This window comes from Amia ocellicauda, chromosome 15 (genome assembly GCF_036373705.1).
Source record: "Amia ocellicauda isolate fAmiCal2 chromosome 15, fAmiCal2.hap1, whole genome shotgun sequence".
NCBI lineage: Eukaryota > Metazoa > Chordata > Actinopteri > Amiiformes > Amiidae > Amia > Amia ocellicauda.
In genome coordinates, this window is record NC_089864.1 from 1,188,936 (window position 1) to 1,206,968 (window position 18,033).

Consider the following 18,033-nt stretch of genomic DNA (forward strand, 5'->3'; position numbering starts at 1 on the left):
GGGAGCGGATCAGAGGGATGTCTGCACTTTCCTTCTGTTCCTCGCAAAAATTCACAAAACATCTAAAAAAAATCATTCAGCTGTTTTCCAGAGTAATTCAACACCCAGAAGGGGCCTGTAAAACATTGCATTACATCACTGAGAGAGAGAGGGAGAGAGAGAGTGAGAGAAGGAGTTTGAAATTTTTGAAGAATGACAAAATTTCTGATCATTGCTTGCTCTCTCTCTCTCTCTCTCTCTCTCTCTCACACACTCCCCCTCTCCCTCCCTCCATCTCTCCCTCCCCTTCTTCTCTCACTCTCACTCTTTTTCCCTCCTCTCTTCTTTCCCTCTCTGTCAGTCAATCACAGGATTTCACAGAGGACTGATGGACTGACGGACTGACTGATAGACAGACGGATAAACAGAGAGAGAACGAGACAAAGTGCAAGAAAGAAATTACATTTACCTTTTTGCAGGTAAGGTTATGCATCTTGTTTTCTTGTCTGGTGGAAGAGAGAGAGAGTGAAGGAGAGACAGAGACTCAGAGATGGATAGACAGACAGAGACAAAGAGATAGAGAGACGGATACAGAGAGGATGAGGGGGACTGTCAGAAAGAGGCAAAGAAAGAGAAAGAAATTGAAAGACAGAGAGAGACTGTTACCAGGATGCAGAGAGAAAGAGAGAGACAGAGACAGAGAAACACACAGCTAGAGAGAAAGAGAGAAAAGATGAGAAACATTAAGAGAGAGATGTGGAGAGAGAGAGAGTGAGAGATGAACCAATGTCAAGTCTGCTAATTGGTAAAGATGAATTTATAAACATTAATTATAAATAAATATAGTTAAACTGCCAATCTACAGTGTTCATTTACTGCAGTAATTCCCTACATTACTACACAATGAATGGATCTTAATGTCCATTGATTACAGTAACACTGACCTCAGCTGTTCAATGTACAGAGTGCTGTCCTGTGCTGTGTAGTGCTGTGTCGTCTGCAGTGAACAGAGCTGTCCTGAGCTGGTGAAGGGCAAGTGTGTGCTCAGGTCAGTGGCTCTGGGCCGGAGTGGGCACTGGCACTGGCACTGACACTGAGTGTGTGTGTGTGTAGTCCAGTGCAGTGGCCGCAGTCTGTGCTGTAACACGAGTGAGCTCAGTCTGTGTGCTCAGGGTAGCCCTGTGTCAGACTCCCCGTACGCTCGGCTGTGAAATCCAACAGCAGTCAGCAGGGCACTGTGACCAGGTTCCGAATTGAGGCAGGCTTGGGGGGGTCCCGGACCCCCTATTAGAGTTAAGGGACCCCCCATAAGAGAGAACATTTTGAACTTGGGGGATCCCATGCTAAGTCATTGAATACAATTAGATTTTTTTGTCGAAATGAATGCCCTGACATGAGGTGACTTCGTCCTCTTCTCCCAGGGTTCCTCAGTGTTCCAGATTAGATGTGTTTTCCTCAGTGAAGTTTTAAACACGTGCAGTTTTGTCAATCAGTTCACAGCAGTGACTGACAGCGCAGCCTTGTCAAGTTTTCATCTGCTAAGTAAGTGTAAACATACAATTCTTCTCAGATTTAGGATTGTTGTTACACTTGAGTTACTATAACTATGCAATCAGTGGCGTATTTGCGCGCGGGGAGGGGCATGGCAACAGGCGAGTGATCATTCAGTGCTAAAACTACTCAAAACAAATTTGTGCTGCACTAGGACAGAAGAAAGACTTAATGGGCTCGCACACCTGTACATAAATAAGAAACTCAAACTAATTGATGGAGATGTTCTTGATTAATTGGGCGTCACAGCAGGAGACTTGAATCATCAGTGGCGGAAACAGATGATTTCCAATGAACACGCATATTTGTAGCAGGGGCACAAATCGAAAATTATGCATCCTCACCCGTTTCAATAACTGAGCTGCACTGAAATACATTACTTTCATTGACAAGCACCAGAAACTGAGTCTAGTTTGCCTGCATAGTGTGGGTTTATGTTTTATTGTTCGCCGGATGTGTCCCATAGTGAAGCATAGTTGTGAGGCATGTTTGAGTCAAAAGAGAGATACAATCTCGGCAGCACAGGCTATTCAAAGGGACTTAGATAATATTCAGATGTGGGCCGATACCTTGCAGATTAAATTCAATGTGGACATGTGCAAGGTAACAAAAATGTCCACTATAATTACACTATGGGAGGAATAGAACTGGATGAAGTAACGCATGAGAAAGACCTAGGAGTCTACGTGGACTCCTCAATTTCTCCATCCAAACAATGTGGGGAAGCAATAAAAAAAGGGAAACACAATGCTAGGGTATATTGTCAAAAGTGTAGAATTGAGCACAAGGGCAGTGATGCTCAGACTGTACAATGCACTAGTTAGAGCTCATCTGGATACTGTGGACAGTTCTGGCCTCCACACTTCAAGAAAGATATCGCTGCTCTAGAGGCAGTTCAGAGGAGAGCAACCAGACTTATTCCAGGTCTGAAGGGAAAGTCCTACTGAGAGACTGAGGACCTGAACCTTTTCACCCTGGAACAGAGGAGACTACGTGGGGACTTGATCCAAGTCTTCAAAATCATGAAGGGCAACGACCACATCAAACCAGAGGAGCTTTTCCAGATCAGCAGGGACACATGCACCCGGGGACACAAATGGAAATTGGGCTTCAAGGCATTCAAGACAGAAAACAGGAGACACTTCTTCACACAGAGAGGCGTCACAATCTGAACAAACTCCCCAGCGATGTGGCTGAAGAGACAATTTGGGAACATTCAAAAACAGACTGGATAGGATCCTTGATCACTTAGTTATTAACGGACACCAAACGAGCACGATGGGGCGAATGGGCTCCTCTGGTTTGTAAACTTTCTTATGATCTTAAAATCTGCCAGATTTCATGGAGATTTTGACCTAAGTTTTTCGACTCCGAAATGAGCCAGAATCGCGCATTCTGAATTCTTAGCTACACCACTGTGTTGAACAGCAGCTAGTTTGTGACGCAGCCACTAGCTGATATTGTTTAGTTCAGGTGGTAAGGTGATGTTGCCCGTGTCCCTGAGAGAGTCTGTGTACACCACTGCATTTGGGGTGTATGTTTTCATGCAAAACAGAGGCTGTTTTGTTTAATTATGTTTAACAGAGATTAATTGTTTTTTTTTCTTTACTACCTCTTTGTATAAATTAAGGATAATTACAGCATGTGTTTATAGATAAGGAAAAATATTTGATAAAGACATTTTGAAGTAATAAAACAGGTTGTAAGACAGTTTAAAAGTGATTTATGCTCATACAGAGTGTGTACATTAAGGTTAATGACTGGGCCTGCCTGTTAATACTTGTGGAATAACGGGGAATCACCTCATAGTAATATTTATCCCCATAAATAAGGATGTAAAAAGGAAATATGTATCCCCCTGACACAATTTGAACACTGACTGTGACTGCGTCTCAGTGGGATCCAGTCTATGGTAACTCTCCTCATCTCTCTCTCTCTCTCTTTCCAAAGTAATCAAAGTTAAATTGTGAAAGTGAAACTATTTACTAAGTAAACACAGAAAAGCAAACCTATTCAGATAGAAAAACCCAAGAACCCAGACAGAAAAACCCAGAAAACAACCCAAATAAATGGTTCAAATAAAGAAATAGTTATTCTGCTACTACTGCTACAGTCACTACAGCTACAGTCACTACTACAGTAACAGTCACTACAGTTACAGCCACTACAGTCACAGTCACTACAGTCACTACAGCCACAGTCACTACAGCTACAGCCACTACAGTCACAGTCACTACAGCTACAGCCACTACTACAACCACAGTCACTACTACAGTCACAGTCACTACAGCTACAGTCACTACAAACAGTCACATTCACTACAGTCACAGTCACTACAGTCACAGTCACTACAGCCACAGTCACTACAGCTACAGCCACTACAGTCACAGTCACTACAGTCACTACAGCTACAGCCACTACTACAACCACAGTCACTACTACAGTCACAGTCACTACAGCTACAGTCACTACAGCTATAGTCACTACAAACAGTCACATTCACTACAGTCACAGTCACTACAGCTACAGCCACTACAGTCACAGTCACTACAGTCACTACAGCTACAGCCACTACTACAACCACAGTCACTACTACAGTCACAGTCACTACAGCTACAGTCACTACAGCTACAGTCACTGCTAACAGTCACATTCACTACAGTCACAGTCACTACAGCTACAGCCACTACAGTCACAGTCACTACAGCTACAGCCACTACAGTCACAGTCACTACAGTCACAGTCACTACAGCTACAGTCACTACAGCTACAGTCACTACAGTCACAGTCACTACAGCTACAGTCACTACTACAGTCACAGTCACTACTGCTACAGTCACTACTAGTCACAGTCACTACAGTCACTACAGCTACAGTCACTACAAACAGTCACATTCACTACAGTCACAGTCACTACAGCTACATCCACTACAGTCACAGTCACTACAGCTACAGCCACTACAGCTACAGTCACTACAGTCACTACAGCCACAGTCACTACTACAGTAACAGTTACTACAGTCACAGTCACTACAGTGACAGTCACTACAGCCACAGTCACTACTACAGTCATAGTTACTACAGTCACAGTCACTACAGCTACAGCCACTACAGCTACAGTCACTACTACAGTCACAGTCACTACAGCCACAGTCACTACTAGTCACAGTTACTACAGTCACAGTCACTACAGCTACAGTCACTACTACAGTCACAGTCACTACAGCTACAGTCACTACAGCTAGTCACTACAGTCACAGTCACTACAGCTACAGTCACTACTACAGTCACAGTCACTACTGCTACAGTCACTACTAGTCACAGTCACTACAGTCACTACAGCCACAGTAACAATTACTACAGCTACAGTCACTACAACTACAGTCACTACAAACAGTCACATTCACTACAGTCACAGTCACTACAGCTACAGCCCCTACAGCTACAGTCACTACTACAGTCACAGTTACTACAGTCACAGTCACTACAGCCACAGTCACTACTACAGTCATAGTTACTACAGTCACAGTCACTAGTGCTACAGTCACTACAGTCACAGTCACTACAGCTACAGCCACTACTACAGTCACAGTCACTACAGCCACAGTCACTACTACAGTCATAGTTACTACAGTCACAGTCACTAGTGCTACAGTCACTACAGTCACAGTCACTACTACAGTCACAGCCACTACAGCTACAGTCACTACTACAGTCACAGTCACTACAGCCACAATCACTACTAGTCACAGTTACTACAGTCACAGTCAATACTGCTACAGCCACTACAGCTATAGTCACTACTACAGTCACAGTCACTACTGCTACAGTCACTACAGCTACAGCCACTACAGCTACAGTCACTACTACAGTCACAGTCACTACAGCCACAGTCACTACAGCTACAGTCACTACTAGTCACAGTCACTACTACAGTCACAGTTACTACAGTCACAGTCACTACAGCTACAGTCACTACTAGTCACAGTCACTACAGCCACAGTCACTACAGTCACAGTTACTACAGTCACAGTCACTACAGCTACAGTCACTACTACAGTCACAGTCACTACTGCTACAGTCACTACAGTCACAATCACTACAGCAACAGCCACTACAGCTACAGTCACTACTACAGTCACAGTTACTACAGTCACAGTCACTACTGCTACAGTCACTACAGCTACAGCCACTACAGTCACAGTCACTACAGCTACAGCCACTACTACAGTCACAGTCACTACAGCTACAGTCACTACAGCTACAGCCACTACAGTCACAGTCACTACAGTCACAGTCACTACAGCTACAGTCACTACTAGTCACAGTCACTACAGCCACAGTCACTACAGTCACAGTTACTACAGTCACAGTCACTACAGCTACAGTCACTACTACAGTCACAGTCACTACTGCTACAGTCACTACAGTCACAATCACTACAGCTACAGCCACTACAGCTACAGTCACAGTCACTACTGCTACAGTCACTACAGCTACAGCCACTACAGTCACAGTCACTACAGCTACAGCTACAGCCACTACTACAGCCACAGTCACTACAGCTACAGCCACTACTACAGTCACAGTCACTACAGCCACAGTCACTACTACAGTCACAGTCACTAGTGCTACAGTCACTACAGTCACAGTCAATACAGCTACAGCCACTACAGCTACAGTCACTACTACAGTCACAGTCACTACAGCCACAATCACTACTAGTCACAGTTACTACAGTCACAGTCAATACTGCTACAGCCACTACAGCTATAGTCTCTACTACAGTCACAGTCACTACTGCTACAGTCACTACAGCTACAGCCACTACAGCTACAGTCACTACTACAGTCACAGTCACTACAGTCACAATCACTACAGCTACAGTCACTACAGCCACAGTCACTACTACAGTCACAGCCACTACAGTCACAGTCACTACAGCTACAGCCACTACTACAGTCACAGTCACTACAGTTACAGCTACAGCCACTACTACAGCCACAGTCACTACAGCCACAGTCACTACTACAGTCACAGTTACTACAGCTACAGCAACTACAGTCACAGTCACTACAGCTACAGCCACTACTACAGTCACAGTCACTACAGCTACAGTCACTACAGCCACAGTCACTACTACAGTCACAGTTACTACAGTCACAGTCACTACAGTTACAGTCACTACAGTCACTACTACAGTCACAGTCACTATAGCTACAGCCACTACAGTCACAGTCACTGCAGCTACAGCCACTACTACAGTCACAGTCACTACAGCCACAGTCACTACTACAGTCATAGTTACTACAGTCACAGTCACTAGTGCTACAGTCACTACAGTCACAGTCACTACAGCTACAGCCACTACAGCTACAGTCACTACTACAGTCACAGTCAATACTGCTACAGCCACTACAGCTATAGTCACTACTACAGTCACAGTCACTACTGCTACAGTCACTACAGTCACAGTCACTACAGTCACAGTCACTACTGCTACAGTCACTACTACAGTCACAGTCACTACAGCTACAGCCACTACAGCTACAGTCACTACTAGTCACAGTCACTACAGCCACAGTCACTACAGTCACAGTCACTACAGCTACAGTCACTACTACAGTCACAGTCACTACTGCTACAGTCACTACAGTCACAATCACTACAGCTACAGCCACTACAGCTACAGTCACTACTACAGTCACAGTCACTACAGTCACAATCACTACAGCTACAGTCACTACAGCCACAGTCACTACTACAGTCACAGTTACTACAGTCACAGTCACTACTGCTACAGTCACTACAGCTACAGCCACTACAGTCACAGTCACTACAGCTACAGACACTACTACAGTCACAGTCACTACAGCTACAGTCACTACAGCTACAGCCACTACAGTCACAGTCACTACAGCTACAGTCACTACAGTCACAGTCACTACAGTCACAGTCACTACTGCAACAGTCACTACTAGTCACAGTCACTACAGCCACAGTCACTACTACAGTCACAGTTACTACAGTCACAGTCACTACAGCTACAGCCACTACTACAGTCACAGTTACTACAGTCACAGTCACTACTAGTCACAGTCACTACAGCCACAGTCACTACTAGTCACAGTTACTACAGTCACAGTCAATACTGCTACAGCCACTACAGCTATAGTCTCTACTACAGTCACAGTCACTACAGCTACAGTCACTACAGTCACAGTCACTACAGCTACAGCCACTACTACAGTCACAGTTACTACAGTCACAGTCACTACTAGTCACAGTCACTACAGCCACAGTCACTACTAGTCACAGTTACTACAGTCACAGTCAATACTGCTACAGCCACTACAGCTATAGTCACTACTACAGTCACAGTCACTACTGCTACAGTCACTACAGTCACAGTTACTACAGTCACAGTCACTACAGCTACAGTCACTACTACAGTCACAGTCACTACTGCTACAGTCACTACAGTCACAATCACTACAGCTACAGCCACTACAGCTACAGTCACTACTACAGTCACAGTCACTACTGCTACAGTCACTACAGTCACAGTCACTACAGCTACAGCCACTACTACAGCCACAGTCACTACAGCTAGTCACTACTAGTCACAGTCACTACAGCCACAGTCACTACTACAGTCACAGTTACTACAGTCACAGTCACTACAGCTACAGCCACTACAGCTATAGTCACTACTACAGTCACAGTCACTACTGCTACAGTCACTACAGCTACAGCCACTACAGTCACAGTCACTACAGTCACAGTCACTACAGCTACAGCCACTACTACAGCCACAGTCACTACAGCTACAGTCACTACTAGTCACAGTCACTACAGCTACAGTCACTACAGTCACAATCACTACAGCTACAGCCACTACAGCTACAGTCACTACTACAGTCACAGTCACTACTGCTACAGTCACTACAGCTACAGCCACTACAGTCACAGTCACTACAGCTACAGCCACTACTACAGTCACAGTCACTACAGCCACAGTCACTACTACAGTCACAGTTACTACAGCCACAGTCACTACTACAGTCACAGTCACTACTGATACAGTCACTACAGCTACAGCCACTACAGTCACAGTCACTACAGTCACAGTCACTACAGCTACAGTCACTACTAGTCACAGTCACTACAGCTACAGTCACTACAGTCACAATCACTACAGCTACAGCCACTACAGCTACAGTCACTACTACAGTCACAGTCACTACAGCTACAGTCACTACAGTCACAGTTACTACAGTCACAGTCACTACTGCTACAGTCACTACAGCTACAGCCACTACAGTCACAGTCACTACAGTCACAGTCACTACAGCTACAGTCACTACTAGTCACAGTCACTACAGCTACAGTCACTACAGTCACAATCACTACAGCTACAGCCACTACAGCTACAGTCACTACTACAGTCACAGTCACTACAGCTACAGTCACTACAGTCACAGTTACTACTGCTGTTGTTATTGCTTATACTGCTGCTATTCTAATACCTTCGTTAATAATTTATAATTTTTTTATGATAATTTTTAGGATTTGCTTTCAGTTTTGGATTTTTGTTTTTCTATTTTTCCCCCCTTTCAGAAATCCTCACGCAGATTCCAGGACCTCCCCTTTAAGAGACACCCTTGTTCCTCCCCCGTCAGAGACAGGCTTTCTGAGCCGACACTCCCCTACCCCCCACCAACCTCCCTTTTAATAAACCAGGTCCCTTCTCCATACAGCCAAATCATGCTTCCCCTTTAATCGACAGACCATCCTCCCCTTTAAGGCCAGCTGCAGTCAAAGAAATTGCTCTTTTAATTTTAAATGTTCCTCCCCTTTAAGACACTGTACAGCTTCACCTTAAAGTGAGCCGTAGTCTGCCATTCAGAGTCACCTTCCCTTTAAGTTTCCTCACTCCCTCCACCCCTTCCCTTTAAAAAACCATCCCCCATCCTGATTATTCATCCATCCATCCATCCATCTTCAAAACCGCTTATCCTGGTGAGGATAGCGGGGAAGCCGGAGCCGATCCTGGCAGGCATCCCTATCGTGTCACACATATATTAACATCTTCCTACACCTGTCCCTCTTCAAGATGGCTGCCTCTCTGTCCCTGCTCTGTCTCGTACTCTCTGTCTCTTTGGTGACCGCCAACAAACTGGCCCCGCCCCCTGGAAGGAGCATAAATGCCACATCAACCAATGATGATCAAGCACCACCCAGCCGAGGCCCCGCCCCTAGTCCGGCCCTGACCAATCGCAACCCAGCTCTGAAACACAACCCCGCCCGGCACCCGGTCCTGGCCGGTCGCAGGCCGTCCCGTCAGAGCCCGCCTCTGCAGTCGGTCCGGCTGCAGGTGTCAGAGGCGGGCTCTGTGGGCCGGACCCTGGACCTGCACTCCGGCTCCCCCCTGGTTCTGACCCACCGCATCAACCTACTGCCACCAGCGACTGCGGGTTCCTGTGCGTGCGGGGCGGAGGACCTGTCTGCGCTCAGAGAGAGGCTGGAGCGGCTGGAGGCGCAGCTGTCAGAGCTGAGGGGGCGCTGTGGGGGAGACGGGCCCTGCTGCACCGCCCCGGCCACAGGTACTGACTCAACCACACTGACACAGCTACACACCACTGACACACTGACACAACTACACACCACTGCACCGCCCCGGCCACAGGTACTGACTCAACCACACTGACACAGCTACACACCACTGACACACTGACACACCACACTGACACAACTACACACCACTGCACCGCCCCGGCCACAGGTACTGACTCAACCACACTGACACAGCTACACACCACTGACACACTGACACAACTACACACCACTGCACCGCCCCGGCCACAGGTACTGACTCAACCACACTGACACAGCTACACACCACTGACACACTGACACAACTACACACCACTGCACCGCCCCGGCCACAGGTACTGACTCAACCACACTGACACAGCTACACACCACTGACACACTGACACACCACACTGACACAACTACACACCACTGCACCGCCCCGGCCACAGGTACTGACTCAACCACACTGACACAGCTACACACCACTGACACACTGACACAACTACACACCACTGCACCGCCCCGGCCACAGGTACTGACTCAACCACACTGACACAGCTACACACCACTGACACACTGACACAACTACACACCACTGCACCGCCCCGGCCACAGGTACTGACTCAACCACACTGACACAGCTACACACCACTGACACACTGACACACCACACTGACACAACTACACACCACTGACACAACTACACACAACACTGATGCAACAGCCAATTAGCCTTTTATTTCCTATTGTTAAATGGTTTCCACCATGTTAGAAAACGTTTTTCATATGTGAAATCTCCTCCTCTTCCTGTGCCTGGTGCATGATGGGACATATTGAGTGCACAAAGTGTACACTTACATTTTTGGCCGAATATCATCCAGGTATTGTTAGTGAACTTCATTGGGTCATCTTTTTCAGTGTGAATGCACTACTCTGTCTGGTACACTCAAACACTGTGTAGTGTAGAGACACAGCACGAGTCACTGCAGTGTGAATGTATGCTGTTAACCTCTTCAGCTGACAATAAAAAATGGGAATTTCCTCCTAAACGGACTGGCCCAATTTCAAAAGCCCATAACTCGCATGCATATGGATATATATGCATATGGCTTGAATTTTCTTTATATATGGAGTAATACACAATACACATAACATAATATAACATGCATAAAGAAACACTTTTTATATTGTTTCAATATGCAAAGTAATGTTTCAAATCACCTAAAGAAGACACCTCTATGTATAGTAGGCTAAATCTCCACATATCCCTTCAATGGCATGTCGACAACAACTGTACCAATTTGTGTTAACCCACTGTACCAGGGTGTTTGTGAGAGGTGTCTAGGTGCTGTCCAAATACATACCCAAGTGGCCAAACAAAACTGTAGCTGAAGTAATACAAATAACCAAATAATACTACTTACAGATCCACCTCAGGATCCAGTCTTTCTAAAAATAACTCTCCTCGGCTGCTTTATGCATCACCAGGCACTTATAGTAATGTACCAGTGCGCAAAGACATTGTGCTGCATGGTGATGCATTCCTCTTGTGCAGAGATGCTATTGGCTAACTGCCGAATCTGCCTATCGTTTGAGTTTATTGGCTGCATGCCCGTGTCAATCTCACAGACAGGGTGTTAGTGTCACGTGTCACCCTGGTGACCCGGGGGGCACGGCGCAGAAAGATGTATGGGGGGGACCCACTCAGATGCTCACAGATCCCTCAGATTTGATCAGATGTGTTTTGTTCAGAACACTCTAACGATTAATTACATGTATAATATTTGATGTTCTGAGCACAGAGCAGTTCAGTGTTTGCTGAGCTATCTACGGGTGTGTGTTGCTTCTACCAAAATGTGGTTGGTCTTGTTTTGATCAGTAGACTGTCTAGTTCCAGAATATGTCAAAGTTGTCAATATTTTTCTGATATGTTTTATTCAGACTTAGACCAAGTAACCCCCACCCCCCAATTCAGAATATGGATTGTTCACATCAGAGAATGAATGACACCATCAGGAAACTGAGCGTTTCAGTTTTCATGGTATTCCAAACATTTGAACAACATGACGGTGTTGAGCACACTTCATATTAAACAGACACACATGTTTTTGGTGCCCTTTTAAGGGTACCAGCGCCATCTGTCACCTTAGAGGTCAATCTCTTCCCCTCTCACTCACTCACTCACTCACTCTCTCATTCCTAAGGGCCTGGCTGCTTAATCGCCCCCACGTGTCCGGAGGACTGCAATGACCAGGGCCGCTGCGAGGGGGGGCGCTGTGTCTGCTTCCCAGGGTTCAGTGGGCCGGACTGCAGCATCAGGTCCTGTCCTGGGAACTGCAGCAACAGGGGCCAGTGTGTGAACGGGAAGTGTGTGTGTGACACTGGGTTTACTGGGACGGACTGCAGCGCCACCTCCTGTCCTGCCAACTGTAACAGCAGGGGCCAGTGTGTGAACGGGAAGTGTGTGTGTGACACTGGGTTTACTGGGACGGACTGCAGCGCCACCTCCTGTCCTGCCAACTGTAACAGCAGGGGCCAGTGTGTGAACGGGAAGTGTGTGTGTGACACTGGGTTTACTGGGACGGACTGCAGCACCAGGTCCTGTCCTGCCAACTGTAACAACAGGGGCCAGTGTGTGAACGGGAAGTGTGTGTGTGACACTGGGTTTACTGGGACGGACTGCAGCGCCACCTCCTGTCCTGCCAACTGTAACAGCAGGGGCCAGTGTGTGAACGGGAAGTGTGTGTGTGACACTGGGTTTACTGGGACGGACTGCAGCACCAGGTCCTGTCCATCCAACTGTAACAACAGGGGCCAGTGTGTGAACGGGAAGTGTGTGTGTGACACTGGGTTTACTGGGACGGACTGCAGCACCAGGTCCTGTCCTTCCAACTGTAACAACAGGGGCCAGTGTGTGAACGGGAAGTGTGTGTGTGACACTGGGTTTACTGGGACGGACTGCAGCACCAGGTCCTGTCCTTCCAACTGTAACAACAGGGGCCAGTGTGTGAACGGGAAGTGTGTGTGTGACACTGGGTTTACTGGGACGGACTGCAGCACCAGGTCCTGTGCTGCCAACTGTAACAACAGGGGCCAGTGTGTGAATGGGAAGTGTGTGTGTGACACTGGGTTTACTGGGACGGACTGCAGCACCAGGTCCTGTCCTGCCAACTGTAACAACAGGGGCCAGTGTGTGAACGGGAAGTGTGTGTGTGACACTGGGTTTACTGGGACGGACTGCAGCGCCAGGTCCTGTCCTGCCAACTGTAACAACAGGGGCCAGTGTGTGAACGGGAAGTGTGTGTGTGACACTGGGTTTACTGGGATGGACTGCAGCACCAGTTCCTGTCGTAGTGACTGCAGTAACCACGGTCACTGTCTGAGTGGCAGGTGTGTCTGCGAATCGGGGTTCACTGGCAACGACTGCTCCCTCCCACTGTGCCCCGGAGACTGCAGTGGACATGGCCGGTGTGTGGAGGGGGAGTGCTCCTGTGATCCAGGATACACTGGACTGGACTGTGGAGCAGGTGAGAGTCTGACGCACTGAGACACTGACGCAGTGAGAGAGTGACACACTGGGAGACTGACAATGTTAATGCGCTGTAGTGTCCAGTCAGTCAGTGTTAATGTGCTGTAGTGTCCAGTCAGTCAGTCAGTGTTAATGTACTGTAGTGTCCAGTCAGTCAGACAGTGTTAATGTCCTGTAGTGTCCAGTCAGTCAGAGTTAATGTACTGTAGTGTCCAGTCAGTCAGTGTTAATGTGCTGTAGTGTCCAGTCAGTCAGTCAGTGTCAATGTGCTGTAGTGTCCAGTCAGTCAGTCAGTGTTAATCTGCTGTAGTGTCCAGTCAGTCAGTGTTAATGTGCTGTAGTGTCCAGTCAGTCAGTGTCAATGTGCTGTAGTGTCCAGTCAGTCAGTCAGTGTTAATGTGCTGTAGTGTCCAGTCAGTCAGTGTTAATGTACTGTAGTGTCCAGTCAGTCAGTCAGTGTTAATGTGCTGTAGTGTCCAGTCAGTCAGTGTTAATGTACTGTAGTGTCCAGTCAGTCAGTCAGTGTTAATGTGCTGTAGTGTCCAGTCAGTCAGTGTTAATGTACTGTAGTGTCCAGTCAGTCAGTTAGTGTTAATGTGCTGTAGTGTCCAGTCAGTCAGTGTTAATGTGCTGTTGTATTAACCACCCCTCTATCGCTTTCTCCCAGTTGTCCCAGTGGTGTCCAAGTTCAACACCAATAACATCACTGACTCCTCAGTCACTCTGACCTGGACCCTCCCCCCCAAGCCAGTGGACACCTATCACATCACACTGATCAGCAAGGTACCCACCTCCTCCTTCCCATCCCTATCTCTCCCCTCCTCTTTCCGTTTCTCTCCTTCTTCTCCTCTTCTCACTCTCTGTATCTCTCTCCTTTCCATCTCCCTCTCTCTCTTTACCTCCCTCTCTCTCCTGCCTCTGTCTGTCTCCTCTCGTCCCTCAGGGGGACAGACAAGGACAGTGAGAGAGACAGGTAGAGACCGACTGATCAGGAGAGAGAGAGACAGACACACAGATGGACAGACACTCGGAGCTGCAGACGTGTGGCAGGCTGTCACTAACAGATGTGATCCCTCGCAGACACCATCGAGGCACATTCCTCCTCCCTCTGACTGGGACACAGAGATACAGAGGGAGAGGGAGGGGGGGGCGGCAGATGTGGGAGTCAGTTGCCAGGGGCGACACAAACACAGCAGAAACACAACAACACAGCCAGGATATGACAGCACCGAGATATAACTGAGAGAGGGAGAGAGGGAGAGAGAAGGAGAGAGAAGGAAAGGGACAGAGAACAGAGAACAGAGAAAAGGAGAGGGGGAGACATTGAGACAACTGGAAAGAGACAGAGAAAGAGAGAGACTCAACGAGATACAAGGAACACCGCTCTGTCCCCATCTCTTTCGCTTTCTCTCTCTCCCTTTCTTTCTTTCTTTCTCTCTCTATCTCAGTCCCGTGTGCAGTAATTGTGTTTGATAGGAGTGGCCAAGAACATCTGTGTTCAATCCCTCTCTTCTCTTCTCTTCTTTCTCTCTCTCTTCCACTCTCTCTCACTTGCCCATGTGGTGCAGTGATGTTATGACTGTTGCCCATTGATTTGTCTGTCTCTGTTTCTCATTTCACTTCAATTGCATTCAGTTTGATTCAGTTCAATTCAATTTGCTTTATTGGCCTGACAAAAGTACATATTTGTATTGCCAAAGCAATTTCTCTTTTCTTTCTCTTACTCTACAGTTCAAATGTGATGTGTCATGACAAGGAATGTTTTGCCAAAGCTTTTACATTGTCTGTACAGGAAATAATAACAATAATTACTATGATTATAATAATGAAAATATAACCAGTGCTAATGATAACTATAATAAATAATATAATACTGAATACAGAAAGGAGTTCCTCGAATCAGTGATGGGGATGTCCCTGTCATCCACACACTGTCCCTCAGGCCAGTGTCCACACTGTCCTTCAGGCTGTGGCAGGTGGACATGTACTGGACTGCTCTGGTCGCAGGGCTCTCCTCCTCTCCCAGCAGGACAGGGAGTTTGCAGCTCTCTGGGAAGAGACTGAATTCAGGGATCCAGTTTGTAAATTGTGGGCATGTGGGCCTCCCTGTTGTTTTTGTGTTTAGGGCAGGACAGCAGGACGTGCAGCTCTGTGTCCAGCCTCTTTTCTTTGGCCATCCATGTGTTCTTGTGTCGGCCAGTTTCTCTGGTCAGGCTGTGGTCACTGAGTCTGTACTGGGTCAGGATCTGTCTGTTTTGTGTTTTTTACCCTGACCAGATATTCTGCAGTTTGAATTCTTTCTTTAGGGCCGAATAGCACTGTAGTTTATTATTGGATTCAATTTCATGTTTAAAGTGTAATTTTTCAGACTGGTGTTATTGGGTTTCATTGTGTTGGTGGTGTTCTGAGGCTCAGTGGTGTTAATTTGGCTCGGTGTGGGGGTGTGTCTGCAGGCTGCGCAGTGCTGTGTGGGGGGGTGTCTGCAGGCTGCGCAGTGCTGTGTGGGGGTGTGTCTGCAGGCTGCGCAGTGCTGTGTGGGGGTGTGTCTGCAGGCTGCGCAGTGCTGTGTGGGGGGGTGTCTGCAGGCTGCGCAGTGCTGTGTGGGGGGGTGTCTGCAGGCTGCGCAGTGCTGTGTGGGGGGGTGCCTGCTGCAGGTGGACCCAGTAGTTTTCTTCTGTATGGAGTGCAGTAAGGGGTACCGGCCCAACTCGGCCCTACAGGCCCCTCCTCCCTCTGACTGTTGGTGAACCTGCAGGAGGTGTTTCCTGGACTTTCATCCCATTTTTTATAGCCATTCTTTATATTGGAGGTTTCATTTTGTAGAGACCATTTTTTATGGCATTAAAAAGCCCTTCGTGCTTTATCTCTCAGTGCATCTACAGCCAGGGTGAAGCTCCCAGATGCACTGATTTTCTCTCTTTCTCTCCATCTCTTTCTCTCCCTAGCTCTCTCTCTGTCTGACTCTCTCCTTCTCTGTTTCCATTGTTCTCTGTCTTTCTGCCTGACTCTTGTTACCTGACTTTATTTCTCTCCGCTCCATGTCTCTCTCTCTCTCTCTCTCTCTCTCTCTCTCTCTCTCTGACTCAGCTCTGATGTGCAGCCTCACAATGAGACAAGAGGACAATATAAACAGCTACAGCTCAGGAGACAAGTCCTCATTAATCAATTAGACCACTGGAGACACATACACACACTTACACAATCACATCATATTAACACTAATAGCAACGAATTGAATAAACAAAGTGTTTAATTATACACATAACATAGAGACATGACCTCATAATAGGCTACTGTAATGTATTACACTGCACTGTATTACACTGTACTGCTCTATTCTGTACGTTGCTGCACAACAGTAACAATAACATTTCACTATTATGGTGCACTGTAGTGCACTGTTCCCGTCCAGTTCAGTCCTGTACCGCGACACCCCCCACACCACTGCGCTGTGCAGCCAGTACCGTAATCTGTCATTCCTGGCAAAGCAGACAGAATGGCTTTCCTCTCTGTGAACAGTGGGCTGACGTGACCCTCTAGTGGCCACATAACACATCACAACTCATAGGCTTCTATACTAGTGCAAGATAATGTTGTATCCTGTTTATATATGGCAAGCCAAATTATCATTTAGAGATATCTCTAAATCATTTAAAGATATCTGCAAATATTTCAAGATATCTTCAAATAATTCCAAATATCTTCAAATATTTCAAGATATCTCTAAATCATATAAAGATATCTGCAAATCTAGTAGAGATATCTGCAAATAATTTAAAGATATCTAATTTAAAAGTACATTTAAAGATATCTCTAAATGATTTGAAGATATCTCTAAATGATTGCAGATATCTCAAATCATTTAGAGATATCTTCAAATGACTTCCTGTTCATTTAGAGATATATTCAAATCATTTAGAGATATCTTCAAATGACTTCCTGTATGTAGCCCAAGATTATCACTTCCTGTTAACTTGTTCATTCATTTCTATGTAACTGAATAAGGAAACAGGAAGTGATAATCTCAGCCAAAATACAGGAAGTCATTTGAAGATATCTCTAAATGATTTGAAGATATCTCTAAATGAACAGGAAGTCATTTGAAGATATCTCTAAATGATTTGAAGATATATCTAAATGATTTAGAGATATCTGCAAATCATTTAGAGATATCTTTAAAAAGCACCTTATTTAGATATCTCTAAACCGTTTGCAGATATCTCTAAATCATTTATAGATATCTTTAAATGATTTAGAGATATCTTTAAATATTTGAAGATTTCTTTGATTGCATTTAGAGATATCTCTAAATTATAATTTGGCTTGCCATAGTTTATAGTAAGTCATGCAATGTATTATTAGGGGGCCATGCCAAT

At 46.3% G+C, this 18,033-nt stretch overlaps 1 protein-coding gene across 1 annotated transcript in view; it reads left to right on the forward strand.

The window, feature by feature from the left end:
• The first annotated feature begins 315 nt into the window (after positions 1-315).
• LOC136771622 (tenascin) overlaps positions 316-18,033 on the forward strand; it is a 32,877-nt gene continuing 15,159 nt past the window's right edge. Inside the window, exons 1-4 of the mRNA XM_066724038.1 lie at positions 316-458; positions 9,151-10,136; positions 12,333-13,655; positions 14,325-14,440. Coding sequence (XP_066580135.1) covers positions 9,647-10,136; positions 12,333-13,655; positions 14,325-14,440 — 1,929 coding nt within the window. The 5' untranslated portion in view covers positions 316-458; positions 9,151-9,646. The remainder of the gene's footprint in view (positions 459-9,150; positions 10,137-12,332; positions 13,656-14,324; positions 14,441-18,033) is intronic.